The 25,609-nt window shown below is 35.5% G+C and overlaps 1 protein-coding gene across 1 annotated transcript in view; it reads right to left on the bottom strand.

The window, feature by feature from the left end:
• Positions 1-25,609, bottom strand: part of KLHL1 (kelch like family member 1) — a 378,887-nt gene that overhangs the window by 252,249 nt on the left and 101,029 nt on the right. Inside the window, exon 2 of the mRNA XM_025874602.2 lies at positions 937-1,119. Within this exon, the coding sequence (XP_025730387.1) occupies positions 937-1,119 (183 nt within the window). The remainder of the gene's footprint in view (positions 1-936; positions 1,120-25,609) is intronic.

The following is a 25,609-nucleotide window of genomic DNA, read 5'->3' as shown; positions in this document are numbered from 1 at the left end:
AAAATGGATTTCCACTTAGTGCAATTATGATTCACATAAAATGGACTATGTATGAACCCTAAGTAGAGGAAGTTTTATTTTTGAAGTATTTATATTTGCTTTTTTTATTAAAAGAGATTACTTAAAATGGCATTATAATTCTCCTCCCAAAAGAAATAAAGAGTAAAAGAAAAATAACTCAAGCTCCCTTAAAAATGTGGATTCTCAACTACTATAAATAGACTTAGCTATGATTATTTGACAAAGCTTAGTAGAATACATTTATATTATGATTTAAAATTCTGCAAATTTACTTGTATGCATCATCTTTTTTTTTGCAGTTAAATCATAGTACTATGAAAGATGACATGTGTGAATAGATGGAATATCAAGTTATTCTTGATGTTCTTATTGGAGAATCTTAACTTTCATTCACAGTAGATTTTTGATTATCTAATCTCTGAGCCTGACAACATTTGAGAGCATAACAATTACTGAATGAATAAACATATGGAAACAAACAATATTTTTATACTAACGTATCACACATATCATATATATTATAAAATATCTGGAAATTCATAACAAAATATCAAAGTCAAAATATTTCAAATTGCATTTGAACTCCTTTCTTTCTTCCATGAATCAAAGGCTTGAAATCTTGAGTTCTTTCACACAGGGATCAGCAAACTATGGCCCATGGACCAAGTCTGGCCTGCTGCCTATTGCACAGCCCACAAGCTAAGAACAGATACTATATTTCTATTGGTGGGAAAAATCAAAGGATAAATGTATTCCGTTACATGTGAAGAGTATATGAAATTCAAATCCCAGTGCCCATTAATAAAGTTTTATTGTACCACAAAAAATAGGTTCTTAATTCTCTAATCATTGAACATTTTGTATTCTACATACCAGACTGTCACTTCTATATCCAATAAAGACAGGTTACTATACCTGTGTGCAGGTATCTTTCGGTTCCCGACAATCAGAATAACATCACAGAGTTGCTGCTGTTTCAAGTAACTTTCCATTTTTCTGAAGGTTTGCTCAGCATGGTGAACAGCCTGATAGAATTCTTCAGAGCTACTGGAGTCCATATCACTTTGAGGTGTCAATGAATGGCTAGTTGTAGTCAGCCTACAAATCACACACAAAAAGATGGTGTTTATAAAGTGCTATGAATTATCCAAAACAACACACAGAGTTTTAGAGTTTTATAGGGCAAATCAGTGCATGTCTCCTTATGTTAATCATTATTAATGTAAGTCAGAAAAATCCATTTTGGGTGAAATAATTTGCTCTAGGAAGCAATAAATGAATTGTTAGTTATCTTTTTTTCTAGTTTTCAAATGATTTAAAAGATAGGTTATCTATATTTAGTAGGACATTAAGCTAAAAACCTGAAAAAGTAACAGAAACAGTAAATTACTAACATGCCTCTTCTAAAATTGATTACTAATAAAATGTTACTTAATATATTTGAAATTGAGGTAGATCATCTAATTATACTATTCTAAATTATGATTCCTGTGAGGTTATAGTAAATGTTCCTTTACAGAAGTAGGTGATTTTCATGATGAGAAATTATGAAACATGGTTTGTAAAAAAAAATTGGCAATAAATTTAAAAGTAAATTGTTGAGTTTCATATTCCATGCCCAACCAATTAAAAAAAATTACAAAATGTAGCAGCTCAGTACTAACAAATATTTTAACCATATATATGAATATATATGTGATAAACTTTAAAATTTTGAAAAATTCATGATACTTAAGTTTGGCTACTAAATCTATTAATATCATAACAATGAAGTCTTTAAAATACCATACTCCATATTAAGGAGAAGACTCTCAGTATATGCATGATAGGCCCGGAATACCCAATCAAATATTCTGATGCTGTGCTAATTAAGTCCTTATAACAATTTAAAAATGAAAATGAATTAGATATTTAACAATAATACTAAAATAGCTTATTTCAAAACAGAAAGTATGGAGAATTCTGCTTCCAATTACAGGGCAATAACTTGTAGCTGACTAAACCCCTCACCAGAAAATAATGTTACATATAATATCAAAACAACTACATGAATTTAATAATAGCTGCTAAGACAACCAGGACTTGAAAGACTAAGATCTTAGAATAAAGAAAAACTCACGGAAATCAGCTCAAAATTCTATACTGTTTTTTCTTTCCCTCTAAAGGTATTTACTAATTATAAGCAGCATAGGGTAAGAACCTAAGAAAAAGTATCGTGGGGCTTGGAGGAAAAGATGGATATTGGAATTTTATGGGCTCCAAAGGTAGCCAGAACTTGAGAAACAAATGAGGGGCCATAAAGGAGGAAAGTTTGGGAAAGGCTGTCATTGGGCACCACTTTTCCCAGAGGTATTTGTGATTCTTAAGCACTGCTAGACAGGCAGAAAATGACTTATTGGAGATTGAGAAGGTAAATAGAGTTTGAAAGATAAAAATTTGAATTCAAGGACCAGCACTTTACCAGACTCCGGTAAATACACAGGGTCTCAGTTGAGCTCCCTGAAGGGCTCTATCCTAGGAGGCAAGGGAAATGGAACTTGACAAGATAATACAAAGACAGAAACCTAGGCCTGAATTAGTGAAGTCTCTGAGTGCATTAAGGTGATGTACCAATCTAAATGTCAGCAAACAGTCAAAAATAAAAACCTTTAGAAAAAGGTAACCTCATAGAAACTCTGATTTCTTGTGCATGTGTGTAGTGCTTGACATTAAGGTAAAAAAAGCAGATCTATAAATAAACTAGACCTAGGGAGAAAAACGATAATAGAAACAGGCTCGGAGGTGCTACAGATGTATCTCTGAAAGGAAGTATCACAATTATAGATGTGAAAATAACGGTCATTACTATATTTTAATATAGATGACAATCTGGAGTGTTTCAAGAGTATTAGGTTATATGAAAAAAATCATGTAGAAATATAATAATTTAACTTAAAATTTTGATAGAGGAACTGAACTTGCAGAATGCATGCAGGTGAGGCAAACATAAGCTGAAAAATAAGTAGGAAATATTGAAACTAAAATATTGAGATAAAAAAGATAAAAACAATAGTTTCTGAAACAAATGAAACACGGTAAGGGATTATAATATATAATTGTAGTCTTTTTTTTCTTTTTTTAAATTTTATTTTATTTTATTATGTTATGTTAGTCACCATACAATACATCATTAGTTTTTGATGTAGTGATCCATGATTCATTGTTTTCGTATAAATAATTGTAGTCTTAAAAACAGGAAAGCCCTGATAGGGCAAAAGCCATCTGAAGACAATGGCCAAGAGTTTTCAAAAATGTGTTAAAGACATCAAAACAAAGATTCAAGATTCACTATCCAACCACGATAAAACAAAACTACACATGACAATAAAATCAATACAAAACTGAGGGGGGCAGTCGGAAAGGAAGAAAGAAAAAACAAAAAGCCTTTTTAAAAGTTGTCAGAAAACAGAAAAAGAAAACCTTTCCTCCAACTCATTTAATGAGGCAAATATAACATGGAAACAAAACTTGGAAAGGAGGTTACACGGAAAGAAAATTAATGGCCATTCTCTCTTCTAAATATATTTGCAAAAATCCTAAGCAAAATACTAGCAACTAAATATAAAAATGTATGTAAAAAATAAATGTAAATATGAGGGTCCTGGGTGGTTCAGTTGATTAAGCATCGGATTCTTGATTTGGGCTCAGGTCATGATCTTAGGGTCATGAGATCAAGCCCTGCATTGTGCTCCACACTGTTGGAGCCTGCTTAAGATTCTTTCTCCCTCTCCCTCTGCCTTTCCCGTTCTCCTTTCCATTCTCTCTCTATAAAAAAAAAAAAAGTAAAAAAAATAAGTGTATCAAATATATAGTGGATAATGCATCACAAGTAATTTGTACCTAATTAAGGAACACATTTCAATCATATAAAACCACCTAATTCACTCATATATCAAACATATTTAATGGAAACCTTTCTTCCTTGAGACTGAAAACGAAATTCTTTACTACTACCTCCATTCAACATTTTTCTGGAAGGTCTTTCCAATGTAATGTAAACAAGGGAAAAAAGAAATAAAGCCCATTAAAGTTAGACCAAAAAGTACATATAGAACTGCTATTATTTCCAGAAGACATGTTTGTGCACATAAAACACCAAAAGAACTGCAGACAAGTTTACAAATCTAAACCCATCAAAATTAGGTGTGTTCTCTGCTATCTACAATATTTGTCTACACAATATGGTTATTTTCATCAGTTTTCCTTTAAATATTTAAATATTTAAAATTAATAGAAATTTTGCTGTACCGTATGTTTGCCTTTCACAAGTTTGCTTGTTACAACCCCAGAATATGGTCATTTCCCAGCATATACTTTAGGAATTCAGGCTCGGGCATATGTTGGCAAGAACACCCTTCTACACGTTAACAAACACATTCAACAGAAAAGTCACAAAATGCCCTGCAGGATGGACTTTTAAATCTAGAATGAACATATCATTATTGGGTTACAGGTAATTATGGAGAATAAAGTCAGGAGTGCAGATTGCCAAATAGATCAAGACCGCTCCACTGAGATCCTGATGTTTCTGGTCTTGTAGCAGACTGCATGAGTAGGGTCCTAAAATCAAGATACTAGAGACAGCCCTGTGGAATGGCTCCAGATAGGCTTAAAGGGGGTTGGGGATAAAGACTACATTCAGATCCTTATCTTAATTTCCTACAAGTCAAATACCATACTTAGGGCAGAAAGTTTTATAGCTCACTAAAATTTCCATAGCCTGGGAAATGTTAGCAAGAAAAGAATTTAGTGTAGTAGTTTACCTACAAGTCACTCAAGTTGTGGTGGACACAATAGAGGAAATAGTGAAAGAAATACAGTAATACAGTTTTAGAGTTTGGTGAGACCACAGACAGCAAATCAAACAGGGCATAGAATTTGACAATATTTATTTAGAGCTAATTACTCACAAGGAAGCACCATCTTTTCCATAATCAAGGTATACTAACACATCTTGACTGTAATACAGAGGTGGGCTTTTCCTGAAGAACTTGAAAGCAATTTAAAAGGATGAATCAAAAGAACAGAGAGCTAGAAACTAGGCTCCAAACTATTTTTTTCAGAGTTCTTATTCACTCCCAGCTTTTTTCCTAAAAGTTCTAATTCTCTGAATTTCTCCATATTAAATCTGAAAACTAGTTATTTTTCTTGAAGGTTGATTTATCTGTCAGAAAAATGGTTATGTTGGTTTGACCTGATTTTCTCCCTATTAAGTCACTGTCACAGTGCTTGCACATTGTCTCATAAATCATTTCCTGATACGGGGCTTGAGTAGAACTCCTTGACCTTTGACTCAGGATTTAAAAAAGGAGTTTCCACATCAGAATACTTAGGATTCTTAAACTACAGTTTATTATTGAATCTTTCCATCTCATATCCAACCTTATTAGCTTAACAAATGAGACTTTAAAATTATAGGAAATAGAGATTATATCTTTATAATGTTTCCTATAAATATAAAGTAAAAATCTGACATTGTATTATTTCTCGTATTGTCTAATTTTTGTCTTCAGCCTAAATAAACTTTATAATCTCTTTCCAATTAAGAGTATCTCAAATGTTAGGATCTGACACTATATTTTTTATCTTTATTGTGGCCCAACAACATAAGGCTTCAAGTTCCAAGAAATGCAATTTTAAAAAGGGCAATATGATTTCTTCCTATCAGAATTTAAACATGCTAAAGATTTCACTAACCTGTGATATACAAAACAATACAATTAAAAAATTTTCTTGATCTCCCAAACTACTCAAGCCATAGCTATTCCTTTCTATTTCCTTTCACAACCATAGGTCTTGAAAATGTTGTCTGCACTCATTATCTTAATTCCTGACCCTCTGAATACTCCTCAATCCATTGGAATCTAACTTTCCAACCACCCCTGTAATGAAATTGCTTTTGCCAAAGGCACTAGTGTCTTTTTTCGTGGCTTTATTTAGCTTTCATGTTCATTTCTTATCTTAATTGCTCAGAATTGACCAATAAGCTTTCCTGTTCCTATGCTAAATAGTTCAGGGCTGAACATCACTTACTTTTCCTGTATCAAACAATGCGGAGATAAAGCATACTTTCTAATTTTTGTGCTAAACAGTATTGGTATCAGGTGGAAATAACTCTTGCACCAGGAAACAGTTATTTCTAGAAGATTAGACTGTGAATTAACTTAAAAAAAAAAAGCTGTAAAAGTTAACAATTACTCTTCTGTTTTCACGTGAAGACCCCCAACCTATGTGCCGATTTAAAGCTCTTACATCATAAATTGTGCCCATTGTCAACCAAGTTCCAGCCTTCAATGCCTCCATGGTTCAAAATCACATATTTTAGGTTATAAATGCCTAATGATCTGATGTTTTCTTCAACTTTTAGTACCCATCAGCTGTTTTAGGCAGTTATGCATGAGGAAGAAGAGAGAGAGCAGATTTTGGCCACACCCCCGGAGCCACTCCAAGGGTCAACAGCCACATCTTCAGAGCCATCTTTAAGGGTTAACAGAATAAGAAAGACCTTAGCCACAGAGCTGGCTCAAAGACCACCAGAGGACTGCTGAGAGCTGAGCATGGGCACAAATGGTGCAGCTGGTAAGGTCACAGCAAAAGCTCATTAGACACTCATAAATATACAATACATAAATACAATTATAACAGACTGCATCATGGGTAGGTGCATGCACAGAGGTCAGTATTATATAACTACCAGCTGTCAATCAAAAATATCAATTAAAGACAAATTTACATGTACACAAAGCAGGCTTAAAAGGATGAAGCTGGAGCTTCTTGGTACCATTGCCACTTTTGCTCCAGCAGTGGCCTGCTTTCACTCTTGAAAGTGTCCTCAACTTACCTACTCTATGAACTCTATCTCCCCATTCTGGTCTTGGGTCTCCGATTCTTTGGTGCATCTGGGACGGGAACTGAATGACCCAGTAACAGCTAAAGCTCTAATTCTAACCATGCTAAGTAGTTTCAGTATGTCATACCTCTTTCTTCTACAGCCTTCACACATATATTTCTCTTTACCTAAAACCTTCATATCACATTGACATTCTCGTGAATACTTCTTCAGAGATCAGTTTAAATATTACTTCTTTCAGAAAGACTTCCTTTAATTCTCGTTGTTTGGGGGGTCATGGTTTACCCTGAGACGCTAATTACCCAGTGTAGTTTACATCCTTCTTTGACGTGTAGAATACTGTAGGAGTTCAATTATTTGTTGAATAAATGAGTGAGAATATTCTATGAGAAAATGGCTTTGGCCAAGTACTAATCTTAATTTGTCATGGTTTTCTTGTTTGTTTCATAGAACACAAAAATATACTTTTGGTAAAGGACTTTATATCCCCAAACCTGACAGAGTGCCTGGCACACATAGGGTAGTTAGTAAATGTTTTTGTGAATTGCTATTGTTGAATTTCAAATAGCTTCCAGAGCTCAGGAGAAAAAATGCATACATAACTGCTATAACCCAAATAACTCTTTTGCATTCTCTGATAGTGCACTTATGCACACTGTGAAAATACTAAAGGATACACTAGAAAATACTTTTAAAAAATCCTTTGTTTTTTTAAAGATTTATTTATTTGAGAGAGAAAGAGAGAGTGCACGTGAGTGGGGCCAGAGATGCAGAGGTGGAAGGGAATGTTTTAAGCAGACTCCACACTGAGCAAGGAGCCTGACACAGAGCTCATCTCCTGACCCTGAGATCAGGACTTGAGCCAAAACCAAGAGTTTGTTGTTTAACTGACTGCACCACCAAGGAGCCTCTAAAAACTCCTTTAAACAGGTATGATGCATTTATTTCAAACAAAGTTCCCTAAGATAAGTCCCAGCATCATTATTATATCTTTTTTTAAAAGATTTGTTTATTTCAGAGAAAGAGGGTGTGCAGGGAGGAGGGAGGGGCAGAGGAAAAGGAGAATCTCAAACAGACTCCCCGCTGAACGCAGAGCCCTTGGGGGGTGAGGGGGCTTGATCCTAGGACCCTGAGATCATGACATGAGCTGAAAGCAAGAGTCGGATACTTAACCAACTGAGCTACCCAGGCATGCCTTATTATTATATCTTTAATGTCACCATGTAAGAGTAGAACTAAAATGAAAAAATAAATTTGCAAGGAGTTTCCTTTTTCTCTTGAATAAGTTAGCTTTTGTTTTGAGGGAATAATTTAAAAAACATTTCTGTAATATCAGATAAAGGAATTACCAATACATAATTCTTGGGCAAGACCTGAGTGTAGTGAAAGATACTGCTGTGTAAGTGAAAAAACAACTATTTGTTTTAGCCGTAAAATTTAGTGACACTGCAGGCTTCTCTTTCATATTAAGTTTCCATTAGCAAAATACGTATTTTAGCTTGTAAAAATATTTCTGGTCAAAAGTTTGCTATTTTATTCCTTCCTTACATTGCTTAAGTATTTTGTATGAAGCACATGTCATTTCAATTTTAAAACCATGAAGTTATTATTACAAATTATTATGTAAACAATATCAAAGATTAAAAAGTAAGCAAAAATTCTCAGACAATAAAACACAATATTACATATCTATTTAACCTTGAAAGTTCTACACCTAAAGTTAATATTTCATTATTTAAAAAACAAAAAGAAAAAAGAAAAGGGAAACACTTTTAAGTAAATGAGTAAATTTAAAGAATCAACTTTCCATTATTACAAAACCAGCAAGTGAAACATCATCATCATATATCGGCATGGCAGAGTAAACCAATATTCAAAATGAATGTCCAGTTATACAAACACACTAATTTCAAATCTTTTAATAACCCCAGAGAGAGAGGTTTAGATCCAGGAAATATTAGAAGGGATAAAGTTCAAGCACCAGGTGTTACTACTTAGAAACAAGAAAAATGAATATAGTCATTAATGTTGCTTTTGGGTACAATTTTGTCTTATAAGATAATTGGAATTTTAGGTAAGGCTTTTTATCAGAAGTATTGAAACACACACACATGCATACACACACACATACACACACACACTGGTAAGACAGAATAATAAAAAAAGGGAATAACTCAGGAGCTAGGGAAAAACTATATATATTCTAGCCTCCATCAGCTACTGCATTTTTTTTTTTTTAAGATTTTATTTATTTATTTGACAGAGAGAGACACAGCGAGAGAAGGAACACAAGCAGGGGGAGTGGGAGACGGAGAAGCAGGCTTCCCGCCGAGCAGGGAGCCCGACGCGGGGCTCGATCCCGGGACCCTGGGATCATGACCTGAGCCGAAGGCAGACGCTTAACGACTGAGCCACCCAGGTGCCCCAGCTACTGCATTTTGAATCTCAATTAATTTATCTATAAAATAGAATATCAGCTTCCCCCCGCAACTTTAAATGTTTTATTCCTTGTAAGGCTATTGTAGAAATTCAATAAAATTATGTAAATTAAAAAAAGAATATCATTAAAAACCTCCTCATAGAATGCTTGTGGAAAGAAATAAAATTTGTATTTGAAGCTGTTAAGTATATTTCCAATGAAATACCAGATGTAAAAATGTAACCAATAATATCTGTAAAATAATGAATTAGGTGTGTATCAGTACAGGACAAAATGTTGCTTGAAAAATTACATCTAGGGGCACCTGGGTGGCTCAGTAGTTCTGCGTCTGCCTTCGGCTCAGGTCATGATCCCAGGGTCCTGGGATCGAGTCCGACATCAGGCTCCCTGCTCTGTGGGAAGACTGCTTCTCCCTCTCCCACTCCCCCTGCTTGTGTTCCCTCTCTCACTATTTCTCTCTGTCAAATAAATAAATAAAATCTTTAAAAAAAAGAAAAATTACATCTACCTTTAATAATAATCATCCAAAAAATAAATAATACTTTGTTTTCTTCTTCTAAATTTTAAAATGTATAATCTATAGATACACCTATTTAAATTAAGTATTTTTAAATGTTTAAAATTTAAAAATTGAAATATTTGAAATATTTTCAAGGGCTTTAAATTCAAAAGAAAGAAAATCATGATTGAGGACATGATGAGAATAGTTGACAAATAAATTATATTTAGATGCTGAAAGTTCTCAACAAAAAAGTGCCAAATCTGGGAAGAAAGGCAACTACTCAGAGGGAATGGGAAATGTTATAAAATCTGAAAGTGTTTCTCATATGAAATGCAGTTGGAAATTGATATATGAATGATTAATTAATGCAAGTTCTGCCCTGAGAAGATATACCACAGAACAAAGGAATTACAATAATGTGGGAACTTGGGTAGTAGGTACCTGGGAAGTACCTGTAGAGAAAGATTCAAAGGGTATCAGATTAAGGTGAAATAAAATGATGTGTTTCTACTTCACCCAGGATTCAGAGTGGCTCTAACAGCTATTGGGCTAATGGAAGCCTGAATTAAAAGGGATCCTAGAATCTGTAATGCCAACATTTCCTAGTCATATTGTAGAAGAAATAAAAATGCTTATGTATATGGGCATGATACAGCAGCTCTATCATAGCCAACCTGTTTGACCATAATTATTGGATGGTCTAAGGAACATTCTTTTCACCATCATGAAATTTATTGGCAAGGAGAACAACATCATACTTTTAAAGCTCCCTGGTAAGTACTATAGGTTCTGATGGCACAGTTTAATTGAGCTCTCTGATGTCAATGGCATTATTGTACTAGATGATGAGATTTAAGAATTAAACATAATGTGAGCTCTATTGTCACCAGTCTAATGCCAGTTGTCCAATCAAGACTGCCACCAGTTTTGGCATAAAAATACGGTTTTACTGAGATATAGCCACACCCACTCAATTACATATTGTTTGTGTTTTTTTTCTGGCCACAACAGAGAAGTTCAGTAGTTGTGAGAAAGACCATATTCTCTCCAGAGCCAAAGAATATTTACTATCTTGTCATTTATGAAAAAAAAAGTGAAAGAAAAGAAAATTACTGGTCCCTATTATGATCATAGGAATGGAATAGTGATCAGGAGATTTTAGTTACTGAAAACAATTCTGGAAAATACAACTTTATCATGAGGTACCTGCATGAAATGGATAGTCCACTAAGTTCCTACTTGGTCTGTCTAATCAGGAAAAGTATAGATCTTTTGTGTAGCAATCTGAATTGAGTCATCATGGTGGGACTTTATGCTCTCTCTCCCTGTTACTTTATCTATATTAGTTCAGAAATTCAGTTTCTTCACTGATTTTAAGACTGGGTTCTTTGAAGAATGAACCCTGAAAATTTGCCATATTTTTGTAATGGAAATATTTATCCATGTTTTCCCCAGACATCAGACTCTAGACACCATAAAATTAAAAATACCCAAACATTCTAGTAGTTATTAAGTATTATCCCTGAATTAAAGCAAGTACCTTGCAAATTTAAGCTGTCACCATATCCACTAGAAAGGGAGGAAGCCCATGAAAACTAAGCAACAAAGTGGATATTTGCCTGAGTCCATACCCTGGTGCACTCACTGGGCTGATGGATTCAACCTGCAGTTATTTCCCTGGTCCCAGAATGCACAGTTGGAAAAAATGTATTCAGAAACTGTCGCAATTCTCATGTTGGTTTCCTGACCCACAAAGTAAGGTCTATTAAAGAAGAACGTGTCAACTGAACTACCATCACACACCTACCATGGTAGTAAATCCAAAGCTATACTGTATTCATAAGGAATTTGAAGATATCAGTTCACATTAAAAAATTAAAATATGAAAGGAGCACCTGAATGATTCATTAGGTTAAGCTTTGGACTCTTGATTTCAGCTCAGGTCATGATCTCAGTGACTTGGGATCAAGCCCAGTGTTGAGCTCCACACTCAGCAGGGAGTCTCTTTCTCTCTTTTTCTCCCTCTCCTTCTGCCCCTCCCCCTGCTGGCAAACTCTCTCTCTCTCTCAAATAAATACGTCTTTAAAAAAACCTAAAACATGAAAAAAGTAGAGATTCTATTATATTCCACCTTAATTTGTTCAATTGGTAGGTAGAAATTCCAGATGGATCTTGAATAATGACTAAATTATCACAAACATAATCAGGTAGTGATGATAATTATAGCTGATATTCCAGATGTGATATTTTTTACAGAGGAGAATCAACACAACCCTGGCACTTAGTATGCAGCTATCAACCCGGCAGAACATTTTTTTTTTTCCTCAATCAACATTATTAAGGAAATCAGAACTTGTTTACCTTCTAACAGGAGCATCAGCATCATTTCAACGTCTTACCACAGGGAAATGACAACTATTCTCTTTACAGTGTGCAAGAACTATTATCACCTTGATATCCCATAAAACACTACATGTTTCCATGACATCTGTGACATTATGATCATTGGATCTGGTGGGGAGGAAATAGCAAGTATGGCAGACATTTTTCTTGTCAGAGAGTAGGAGAAAAATCTTGCAAAATTTAAAGTGCTTATCACATTGGTGAAAGTTCTAGGGGTATAGTGGTTTGAATATATTAAGAAATTGCCTTTAAAGTGAAAGATCTTAAGTGATACATTTTGTGCCACCTGCTGCTAAGAAACAATGTTTGATGGGTTTTTTTGTTAGAGACATAATATACAAAATTTAGGTGTTCTGTGCCCTGCAATTTGCCAGTAAAATCATGAGTCTACCAGCTCTGATTGAGGCACAGAGCAAGAGAGGGCTCTCCTGCAGGTTTGAGCTGTCGAACAATCAGTTCTGCTCCTGGGGCCTTATGATCCAGAAGAATAAACATTAGGAGAAGTGTCTATAGCTGCCAGGGATACTAAAGGAGTCCTGTGACCTATAAGAGAATTATAGTCCAGAAAGACTTCACGAACAAAATCATAGTTCTTCCAATGAACTTTCTCAATTTGAGAATTATCTCCTGGTTTACCACTGGGTCATAGAAAAGACTGAATGCTTTCAGGAGACAACTGTGAACTGACTAGCCCATTATGATTTACAAAATCATTAAGAAGAATGTGTGCACTTGCATTCTACCATAATATAGAAATGTTATACATGAGAATGGACTTCAGCAGGTCCAGAAGTAAATTGCATGAATATGTGGCTAGACTCCCTGGGAACCTATTTCTGTTCTATTAACACTTCTACATCTACCTGTTCCTAGGGCCTTATATTAGTTTTCTATTGATCGTGACTAATGACCACAAACGTATCAGCTTTAAACAACCCAATTCATGTGTGTCAAGAGTCAAGACATGGTTCAGGACCTCTGATCAGTGTCTCAGAAGGCTGCAGTAAAGGTGTTGCCCAGGATGCGCTATCATCTTGAGGCTCAACTGGGGAAGAATCTACATTCAAGTTCACTCAGGGTGTTGGCAAAATTCATTTACTTCTGTCTGTAGAACTGAGGACCGGGCTTCTTGCTGACTTTCATCTAGATGATGCCCTTAGCTCCTAGAGGTCATCTTCAGGTCTTGGGGGACACCCTCAACTCTTAAAAGCCATCCACAATTTCTAGAGGTCATCTATAGTTCTCTTCCACACAGGTTTCCTTGCTAGGGTGCTTTCTTCCTCAAGTCAGCACAGAGGATCTCTGGAGAGAATCTAAATGCAAGATGGCATTTTACATAATATAAGAGCAATATTGCATATTTTTTGCTGTAGTCTATTGCTTAGACTCAAGTCACAGGTCGCTCTCATACTCAAGCAGTCATCCAAGACTATGAATGCCACAAAACAGGGATCATTGAAGGTCATCTTCATGTACGCCACAGACCTCACAAGGAGGAGACTATGACCCGTTATCAGGAATGGTGAAATCATGATCTGCTTTATAGATGGGCCTGACATAAGTGGCCTTTTAAAAAATTATCACTCTGATAATACATGGAATTCTTGCTTACAATTACTAAAACTGAACATTAAAGTTTTGGCAGTCCATTTTCAAGTGTAAATTTTCTCCTGACCAGCTTTAGACTCCCCATGACACTGAATCAATAGGCAAGCAAGGGGTTACTCTATCAGGTGGGGTGATTAGTCCCAATTACTAAGGAAAGAAATTGGGTTGCTTGTTAAATCTGATTAATGAGAAATATGTCTGAAAACCCAAAGATTGACTGTAATGCCACTTAGCAATCCCATATCCAGTGATAAAGATCAGTTTTGGCAACTAATTCAATACAGGAGCAGCAAGGACTCAGCACCTTCAGGAACAAAGGTTTAGCTTACTCCACCAGGTAAATAATGTTGACAAAATTGGTATTATCAGAGGACAAGATGTATATGGAACTGTTGAGAGACTAGAGAAGTTAGGATTAATAATCTAGGTCACCCATCAGCCACAAAATTCATTTTTCATTTTCCTTGTATGGATATCATGAAAATATGGTATGGTATGTCATAGATTTGGTAGGAGAATTTGGTAGGATATTGTTATTGATTTGGCTTTCATTAAACATCAAAATACATAACTAAGCTACATGTAAAATTATTGATCAGTGTTATTCGTTTTTTTATTTTTATTTAAATTTAGTTAATTAACATATAATGTATTATTTGTCTCAGGGGTACAGGTCTGTGAGTCATCAGTCTTATATAATACCCAGTGCTCATTACAACACATACCCTTCCCAGTGTCCATCACCCAGTTACCCCATCCCTCCACCTCCCTCCCCTCCAGCAACCCTCTTATGATTAAGAGTCTCTTATGATCAGTGTTATTTGTGATGGTATGAAGTCCATAAGAGAAACTTCTTTTAGAAAAACAAAATGAAACAAATTTCTTAAAAAAGAAAACAATGAAAACTTTAGTAATCATCTAGCATGCCTTAAATATACAGGATTTAGAAGATGTTCTTAAAATACAAAAGCTATTGTTGGTATTTTAGCCTATGACTTACTCTTTTTCTAAGTGGTAAAGGCTTCCAAATAAAAAATTTCCTCTAGTGATCATGCTTCTATCTTTAAAATGATAATTTAATAAATTTAAAATTGTGATGATAACAGCTTACCTATATTGAACACATATAACGTAGCAGGTGCTCTTCTCCTTGATCTCATATTTTTTTTAAAGATTTCATTTATTTATTTGACAGAGAGAGAGAGTGAGCAAGCAAAAGCAGGAGGAATGGGAGAGGCAGACTCCCCGCTGAGCGGGGAGCCCAATGTGGGACTCGATCCCAGGACCCTGGGATCATGACCTGAGCCGAAGTCAGCCGCTTAACCGGCTGAGCCACACGGGCACCCCTTGATCTCATATTTGATTTACAACTACTTCATGCCCATCTTATTGGTTTGAAAACTAATGCCAGGAGAACTTAAGTAACTTGTATAAGGAATTAGACACGAAAGACTGCAAAAACTCTATGACAGACTCACTCTGAAAGTATTACTCTAGGGTAAACTCAAGCATAGTTTTAAATAACTTAGATTACAAAAGATATAAGAAATAATCATCTAAATGTGAATAAAAACTTATAATTGGAACAGTATAGTTGTTGAATCATAATGTGCAATTTTTAATTTTTTAAATTTTTTTTTTTGAGAGAAAGCACGGGAGTGGGGGTTAAGGACAGAGGGAGAGAGAGAGAGAAAGAACCATAAGCAGGCTTCATGCTCAGCGCAGAGCCCGACGCGAAGGCTCAATTTCACAACCCTGAGATCATGACCTGAGCCAAAAATCAAGAGTTGGATGTTTGACTGAGCCACCCCAGTGCTCCTCATGTACATTTTAAAATAAAGAGTATCCCATGTTATCCCTTAGAAGTCTTAGAAATTGAATTTGGTTGATAAAAGAGACATTAGGCAAATACTACTATCTTATACATTGAAAGGAGAAGTTAAAAATACGTGGTGAAATGCTAAACTAAATTTAAAATCACTAAATAGATATAGTATGTGCAATATTCTAACAAATAAAGGACTTGGCCCTCTCTCACCCTACCCCCCAAAAAAACTCAAAGTAAATTTGATCCATCCACACCACACCTACTGAGGTGTCAGAAAGATAAGTTCTTAGAGTAAGGACCACATAACAGAATAAGAACTACTCTATGCTTACCCTAACAAAGCATAAAATCACTCCTCAGTGCTATCAAAACAGGCTACTAGTAAAGTAACAGCTTGACAAAACAAAATTCAACACTTTTTAAAAGAAAATAACATAATGCACACTCCTTTTTGCATAAATACAATGTTCACTATGTAATTAAAAATTACTAAATGTGCAAAGAAGAAAAATATGCCAAAGAACCATGGAAAAAAATGTATTCAATAGAAAAAGACTCCAAAGTGACCCAGATGTTTGGATAGTAAAGGAGGCCTTTAAAGAAGCTATTATAAACATGTTCAAGGAATTAAAGGTCATTATGGTCTTCATGCATTAAGGGATTGGGGAGATGGAATCTCACAGGAAAAAAAATTTCTATAACTGATCAGCACAATATCTAAAATAAGAAAATTAACTGATGGGTATAATAACCAATTGGAAATGGCAGAAGAAAGGGTCAGAGTAAAAAAAAAGGAAAAAAAAATTAAAATAAGCAGAGCCTCAATGACATGTGGGAAAATATCAAATGATCTACCCTATTATAATTGGAGTATCAGAAGGCAAAGTGAAAGAAATAGAACAGAGAAAACATTTAAAGAAACAGTGGTTTAAAATGTTTCCAAATTGATGAATACTTCAGTCTACAGGTCCTAAAATTCACAGTGCACTCCAAGTAGGATAAATACTAAACAAACCCAAAACCAATGACAAAGGGATAGACTATTTAATAAATGGTCTTGGGATAAATTGCTTTACATTAAAAATGACTTAGGCTGCTAACTGATATCATAAACGTTAGCTATGTTAAAATGCTAAACTTACATGGCAAATGTATTTTTTTATTATGTTATGTTAATCACCATAATTACATCATTAGTTTTTGATGTAGTGTTCCTTGATTCATTGTTTACATATAACACCCAGTGCTCCATGCAGAACGTGCCCTCCTTAACACCCATCACAAGGCTAACCTATCCTCCCACCTCCTTCCCCTCTAGAACCCTGTTTGTTTTTCAGAGTCCATAGTCTCTCATGGTTCATCTCCCCCTCTGATTTACCCCCCTTCATTCTTCCCCTCCTGCCATCTTCTTTTTTTTTAACATATAATGTATTATTCATTTCAGAGGTATAGATCTGTGATTCAACAGTCTTACACAATTCATAGTGCTCACCATAGCACATACCCTCCAATGTCCATCACCCAGGTACCCCATCCTTCCCACTCCCCACCACTGCAGCAACCCTCAGTTTGTTTCCTGAGACTAAGAATTCCTCATATCAGTGAGGTCATATGATACATGTTTTACTCTGATTGACTTATTTCGTTCAGCATAATACCCTACAGTTCCATCCATGTCGTTGCAAATGGCAAGATTTCATTCCTTTTGATGGTTGCATAATATTCCATTGTGTGTATATATATATATATATATATATATATATATATATATATATATGCCACAGCTTCTTTATCCATTTATCCGTCGATGGACATCTTGGCTCTTTCCACACTTTGGCTATTGTGGACATTGCTGCTATAAACATTGGGGTGCACATACTCCTTCGGATCCCTACATTTGTATCTTTGGGGTAAATACCCAGTAGTGCAATTGATGGATCATATGGTAGCTCTATTTTCAATTTTTTAAGGAAGCTTCCTACTGTTTTCCAGAGTGGCTGCACCAGCTTGCATTCCCACCAACAGTGTAAGAGGGTTCCCCTTTCTCTGCAACCCCACCAACATTTGTCATTTCTTGACTTGTTAATTTTAGCCATTCTGACTGGTGTGAGGTGATATCTCATTGAGGTTTTGATTTGGATTTCTGTGATGCATGGCAAATGTATTAACAACTGGAAGAAAAATTGGTGGAGGGGGCATACTTTTGTATGATTTGAATGGGATGCATTCTTATGTAAGCCATAAATTCCAGACTTTTTTTTCTTTTTCTATTTTTAAAGATTTTATTTATTTGACAGAGAGAGACACAGTGAGAGAGGGAACACAAGCAAGGGGAGTGGGAGAGGGAGAAGCAGGCTTCCTGCAGAGCAGGGAGCCCAATGTGGGACTCGATCCCAGGACCCTGGGATCATGACCTGAGCCGAAGGCAGATGCTTAACGACTGAGCAACCCAGGTGCCAAAATTCCAGATTTCTTAAAGGAAAAAGGACAATAGAAATATTTTAACTATCTTTATGAGAAAAAGATAATAAACACATTTAAGGACTAACCACACACTCAGAGAAACTATTTTGTTTATATTACAAACAAGGGATTAATATCTAGATTTCAAAACACTTTTACAAAACAATAATAAAAAAAGACAGAGTCTAGTCTCTTTTTAAAAGAGACTGACTGAGTGGAGCCCTGGGTGTTATACGCAAACAATGAATCATGGAACACTACATCAAAAGTAATGATGTAATGTATGGTGATTAACATAACATAATAAAATTATGTTTGAATTAATTAATTAAATTTAAAAAAAGACAAAGTTGGGCGCCTGGGTGGCTCACTTGGTTAAGCAACTGCCTTCGGCTCAGGTCATGATCCTGGAGTCCCGGAATCGAGTCCCACGTCAGGCTCCCTACTCAGCGGGGAGTCTGCTTCTCTCTCTGACCCTCTTCCCTCTCGTGTTCTCTGTCTCTCATTCTCTCTCTCTCAAATAAATAAAATCTTTAAAAAAAATAAAAAAATACAAAATAGAAAAATAGACAAACGATATTTTCATTTGATTCAAAGGAGAAACAAAGCACAAATGGAAAATAATTATATTAAAATAAGCTGAAACTGAAATAGAATTATGCACATACAAATTATACATAAATAATTTTTGCCCATAATACTGGAAACATTTAAAAGCATTGACAATCAAGTAATATACAAGCTTTGTCTTGAAGCATGATAAGAATATTTCTTAATGAATAAGGGAATTAATAAAATTTCAAGGGAAAAAATAAGAGTCAGAGAAAGGTGGATGCTATGTTCAGATATGAGGAGGTGATCAAAGACACTGGGTTGCCTACAGAGGTATGTTGAGAGCAGAGGCTGAAAATGCTTTGAATGAAATATTAAAGCAATTAGAATTTATCCATTAAGCTGTATCTAATGAGGTGTGCAATACTTGTTTCATGCAATACTTTTATCATGAGGTCTAAATAGAGATGATCAATTTGCAAATTGCCATATTCACTGCCTCACTTTAGAGATTCCTGTTACACATGAAGATAGCAAAGGATATGGAAAGAAAGAAAATGTACTTAATTTTGTTTAGCTCTGTTTTCCCAAATACATTTATCTTTGAGACAATATATAATGTTTTATTACATTTGTTTGTTTCTCAAGGAGGAGAGTGACGCAAATGGATAACCCCTATTAATATCTCATGGAACTTGTGCACCACAGAACACTTTGGAAAGAGCTGTTTTAAGAATTTAACCATTTAAAAGTGGTGATGTGAAATAACTAGATACATGGATTACAAGGAGGAAAGATTGCAGCCGAAGATATATGTTGGTAGACTATTGTAGTAATCAAGGGAGAAGATGATATGGACCTGGACCACATCAGACCAAATATAGGGAGTGTTAAGAGAATGGGCGTAGGTTCAGGAGATAGAATAGAGGTAAAATCTACAAAGCCTGAAGGTCAATACATGTATTTGGATAAACCCATCTTTAGCTGTTTAATCATACACAATAGCTCTTATACATGATTACTAGTTTATTCATACTGATTATAACTTTTATGGGAGACCTACCTTTAAGGCCAACTAATGGCCAATATGTGGTGTTTGTGAGAGTTTCACATGATTATTCTAAATAGAAATTTATCACCCAATGATTGATTAATGGAAATGGGATACCAGCAGTGAGAGGCTGGAAATAGAGCTAAACTTTGGAAATGGAGAAACTATCAACTACTGTATAGAGCTAATAGGAAACTGTAGGATCAGATAATAAATACATGACAGATAACAAGAAAAATGAACAACATAAAAACATTTGATTAATAATCCAGTAGCTGATCCATGCAATAAGATAATCCAAAATTATGTTGCCTTTGGTTTTGTCCTGGCCTTTTCTTTGGTCATAGGAAAGCTCATTGAGGGCTACATCTCGACTATCTGTAATTGTGTCCTCATTTGAAGTATTACAAGTGCTAGCTTTTTATCCTGCCCTCCCCGTTTACAAATTCACTTTTCTTTCTTTGTATTATTCTCTTTGCTGGTGATTTAATGCAATTAATAACTTTAATATCATCAACCTATTCCTGAATCACATTTCTTTGTGCACCAAGACCTTACATGACATTCAAAAGTTATCCCATGGTCCTTAAAGACAAAATGTCTTAGCATTAAATATGCTTTGGTTAAAGTTTTATCATTTTCCCATTTTTTATTACCCCCAAAGAATTTGATTATATAAAATAAAATGTTACGCTGGGTAAAAAAAACCAAAGTTACTGTACTAGCAAAAAACAAAACAAAACAAAACAAAACTAGCTAAAAAAATACTAAATTGGTATAATCACTTTGATAATTATACTTATAATTAAAATCTGCTACAAATACACTTTATTTTATTACTTTTGTGGAGATATATGTACCTCCATAAAGGCTCCAACTATTTTCAGTTAAGTAGGAAAATCCAGTTAATTCTATGTCTTACTTAGAAAATAATTTCCTGTTGTGCAAGTTTTTAGAGTGATAATGTGATTGCAAAAGCCTTTGAAATTAAGAGGTATAGCTTTGCCTTTATATACCTGCAATATATTTTCTTTAACAAGTTGCAAAACTAATTATCAGATGGATATATGGTGCTCTCTGCATATTTTCAATGTTTTTTGAGAAAATAAATTCAGAAAAATTATTTTTACACAAAAATTTACTAGGTAACTGAAGCTAAAAATTCATTTGAGTTCCTTTTTTTTTTTCAGAAATGGCAAAGAAAACATCTTCTATGTTATATTATGAAAAAAATGTACATGCCACTCCAGGATAGTGCAAAATGCTAATGCAAAGAAATATACAAAGAAATATACAGTTGACACTTGAACAACACTGGACTAAGAGTGCAGACCACCACCATCCATCCCTGTCTCCGTGCAGTAGAAAATAGGCCACATATAACTTTCAACTTCCCCAAAACTTTTTTTTTCTTTTTAAGATTTACTTATTTTTTGACAGAGAGAGACAGAGCGAGAGAGGGAACACAAGCAGGGGGAGTGGGGGAGGGAGAAGCAGTCTTCCAGCACAGCAGGGAGCCCGGAGCAGGGCGACGGATGCTGGGCTCGATGCTGGGACCCATCCCAGGACCCTGGAACCAGGGCCCGAGCCAAAGGCAGATGTCTAATGATCGAGCCACCCAGGTACCCCTCAACTTCCCAGAAACTTAACTGCCAATGGCGTACAATTTGCCAGAAGCCTTACTGATAACATAAACAACATACACTTTGTATATCACATGTATTATGAATTGTGTTCTTATAGTAATGTGAGCTAGATAAAGGAAAATGTTATTAAGAAAATCATAAGGAGGGGGCGCCTGGGTGGCTCAGTTGGTTAAGCGACTGCCTTCGGCTCAGGTCATGATCCTGGAGTCCCGGGATCGAGTCCCGCATCGGGCTCCCTGCTCAGCAGGGAGTCTGCTTCTCCCTGTGACCCTCTTCCCTCTCGTGCTCTCTGTCTCTCATTCTCTTTCTCTAATAAATAAATAAAATCTTAAAAAAAAAAAAATCATAAGGAGGGGCGCCTGGGTCGTCAAGCATCTGCCTTGGGCTCAGGTCATGATCCCAGGGTCCTGGGATCAAGCCTTGCATGGGGCTCCCTGCTTGGCGGGAAGCCTGTTTCTCCCTCTCCCACTCTCTCTGCTTGTGTTCCCTCTCTCGCTGTGTCTCTCTCTGTCAAATAAATGAATAAGATCTTTAAAAAAAGAAAAACAAGAAAATCATAAGGAATAGTTAGTACTGTACTGTATTTAATATATATATATATATATACATATAAATGGACTTGTGCAGTTCAGGCCCATGTTGTTCGAAAGTCAACTGTAATTTTTAAAAAATGTTGCTTAAAACAAGTATATAAGTATACACTCATCATATATATCAATTTAAATTAGATGGTTACTAAACAGACAAAGAGCAAAATCGATATTTATTTCCAAAATAAACAACCAAAATAATTTGGTTAATTAAGAAGGATAAATTCCAGGGCACCTGGGTGGCTCAGTTGGTTAAGTGACTGCCTTCGGCTCAGGTCATGATCCCGGAGTCCCAGGATCGAGTCCTGCATCAGGCTCCTTGCTCAGCGAGGAGCCTGCTTCTCCCTCTGACCCTCCCCCCTCTCATGCTCTCTCTCTCTCTATCTCATTCTCGCTCTCTCAAATAAATAAAATCTTTAAAAAAAAATTCTATTAAAAATATTCTTGAAAAACAATTCATTTTAGATATATTTATCCACTATTATGTCATGGGCAATAAAAACAATTTATATGTTTTAGTGACTAAAAATAAATATTTTGCTTATTTTAATTTGACTAAAGTATTTTACATTAAAAAAATAGATACCTGAGACTAGCAACAAAAATCATACAAAAGAATAGTTAAAGGGACATTACCTTATTGGTATCATAATATACTCTTAAGCCATTCCAATTAGATTAATATAGTATTGATGTAGGTTAGTAAAAAATAACAGAAACTTGTAATTATATGCAATATTTACTAAAATATTAGAAAATTGGGTAGGGGTGCCTGGGTGGCTCAGTCATGTAAGCATCTGCCTTTGGCTGGGGTCATGATCTTGGAGTCTTGGGATTGAGCCCTGAGTCAGGCTCCCTGCTCAACAGGAAGTCTGCTTCTCCCTCTCCCTTTGCTCCTCCCCCACCCAGCTCTCTCTTGTGCTCTCTCTCTCTCTCAAATAAATAAGTAAAATCTTTAAAAAGACAGAAAATTGGGAAATGGAAGGATTATGTATTACATATCTCAGGCAAAGATGGTTAGTCACTGGAAGACATGAAGAAAAGTATGCGTCTTACATTTTATATGGCAATAGATTTTTTTTACATGGTAATAGAACTTTATGAGTTAAATTTAAAGAAAAGAAGCACACAAGAGAATTGAGAAAAGTACATCAACAATTTAGGTTTCGGGGAATCTTCTTCAGCTGAAAACACAAAGAGGAATTGAATTGCTATGCATTAATAGATCCTGTGCATAGATTTTAAGCAGTTGTAGAACATTAACCAGACTGTTTTCAAAGCAGAAAAATTGACATTGCTGCCTTTAAGAACAGCATGAATGAAAGAAATTGAAAGAAATAGTAACATCACAATTATATAGAAAGGATAGAAAGAGCAATTCAAAGATAGAATTGTGGCAGGTGTATGTTAACTATTGTTTCTTTGACACGTGTGTGGTAGTTATAGTTGAAAGTTAAAACAGCAAGTTCAAAAATCAAATGTTCTATGCCTGATGGTGTGGAAAATTTTTATGAAGATAATTGTGAAAGAATTCTCATATATCCCATACCAGGTTCTCCCTACTATTAATAACTCTCATTATTATGGTACATTAATTATAATTAATGACCCAATAGTGATACATTATTCTAAAGTCCATACTTTATTAGTTTTTACCTAATGTCCTTTTTTTGTTCCAGGATCCCATCCAGGATACCACATCACATTTAGTCAGTATGTCTCTTTAGGCTCCTGTTGGTCATGGCAGGGTTTTAGACTTTCCTCGTTTTTGATAATCTTAACAGTTTTGAGGAGCACTTCTCAGATATTTTGTAAGATGCCCTAATTGGAATCCAGTTGATCCTTTGCTCATGGATAGACTGGGATTATCAGATTTGGGGAGAAGATCACAGAGATAAAGTAAAATATATATTAAGAGTACATACTGATGACATGACATTACTCTTGATGTCAACCTGGACCACCTGGCTGAGGTACCATTTGTCAGGTTCCTCGATTGTAGTTACTTTTTATTTCTCCCAGATGATTTAATTTTTATTTTGGTTAGCAATTGTGCTTATATTCGCAAATCCAGGTAGATACCAAAAATAAAACTACCATTTTGATACAGTCCTTTTCTCTTCTTGTTGGAGAAAGGGGAAGTATGGCAAGATGATTTGCTTTATTATCTCTTTAGCTTTACAAAGGTCCTCTGCAAGGTTCAAATCTTTTCACTTTGAACCTTTAATGACAGGTCACTATTATCTGTCACTGATGGTGAATAAGGCACTATTCTATTTATATGCCCGTTTACCCCCTTCAGTAGCTCAAATGAAACACTCATGTGTGTTGGGGTTAATGTAGAGCATGAAATCAGCCATAATACCTGGCTTGCTAAAATGTAACACAGAGGCCGCTGTGGGGTATGGAATGCCGAGGCCCGTGTGACCACTCTGCCCTTGGAATGCTGTGGAGAGTTGCCTTCCCCCGAAGCTCTCTTAGCCCAAATAGCAGCCCTGTGATCTAAGAGATGTACGCATTGTCCCTTAGGCTATGTTTAGTAGAACATGCAGATTAGCATATCGTATCTTTCCCATAAACAGATCCTCCTAATTACTGTAAGACCCCTTGTCACACATCACGTGCTTGAGAAACAGTGATAAGGATTTGTGATTATCTTGAAGGACCAATAAAAGCGGGAGCAAAGAAGAGCAAAGGGTCTTCGTCTCTGAGCATTGACCCCCTTATCTTCTCTCTTTCACAGAAAAGTTTGGAGTAATCTCTCATCCATCGGTACAGGGATTGCTGGCCATTCCTGGCACATGTGCAAAACCAATTAGCAGTATGGGGTGGCTCCATAGCTCTTCTCTCAATAATTAGTTTAATAAATCCAAAGTTCATTTAAAAAAAGGGAGAGGTTATAAAGACTTAGGGATGGTTGGACTTTTAGTAAGCTAACAAGTTGCATTATATTAAAAAAATAAAGGACGTAATTTCACAATCCAACCTTTAAGCATATCCACTTATGGACATTCTTTAGTCTTTGAGAATGTGTCTTACTTCTGTATCTTCTTTATCTTTGTTACACTGCTTCTCCTCATTTCTCCCAAGACGCTATTCTTTTAACTACTTGACCTCCGCTCACCAAGCCATAGCCTCGGCGATCTTCTAGAATCTTTACTCTTCTTTTTAATGGCAAGGGGAAAGATATTTGTTTGCTTTTCCTCCCCTTTGCCTCCAGTTATGTGAAAGAAATAACAAACTTAGGATCAGAAGAAAGATTAAAAAAAAAAAAAACAGTAGTAATACACTTAATATGCAAAAAAACAGAACAAAACAAAACAAAAACCAAAAACATATGATCCCTATTCCTTTTGCGCTTCAGTCGGAAGTCCTTTCTTTTCTTCCCAGAAGTGGAGAAGAGCAGTAGGGTGACAATAAAGACGTTAATAATGATCAGATACATGATGAGACTTAGACTTGCTAAATTTGAAGGAAGGGTAATGGAACAAGAAAAACAAGAGAGATAGGATTTCAGGAGAAGGAAGTTCTTAAAACAAGGGTTCTTTCCAGGCCAGTTGTGAGTAAAGGGAGGAACAAGAAGAAAGGAGAGGGTACTCATGGTACTGTCATCCAG

Source organism: Callorhinus ursinus, unplaced genomic scaffold (genome assembly GCF_003265705.2).
Source record: "Callorhinus ursinus isolate GAN/ISIS: 27379988/994484 unplaced genomic scaffold, GSC_fseal_2.0 scaffold7, whole genome shotgun sequence".
NCBI lineage: Eukaryota > Metazoa > Chordata > Mammalia > Carnivora > Otariidae > Callorhinus > Callorhinus ursinus.
This window is presented reverse-complemented; position numbering and strand designations above follow the sequence as displayed.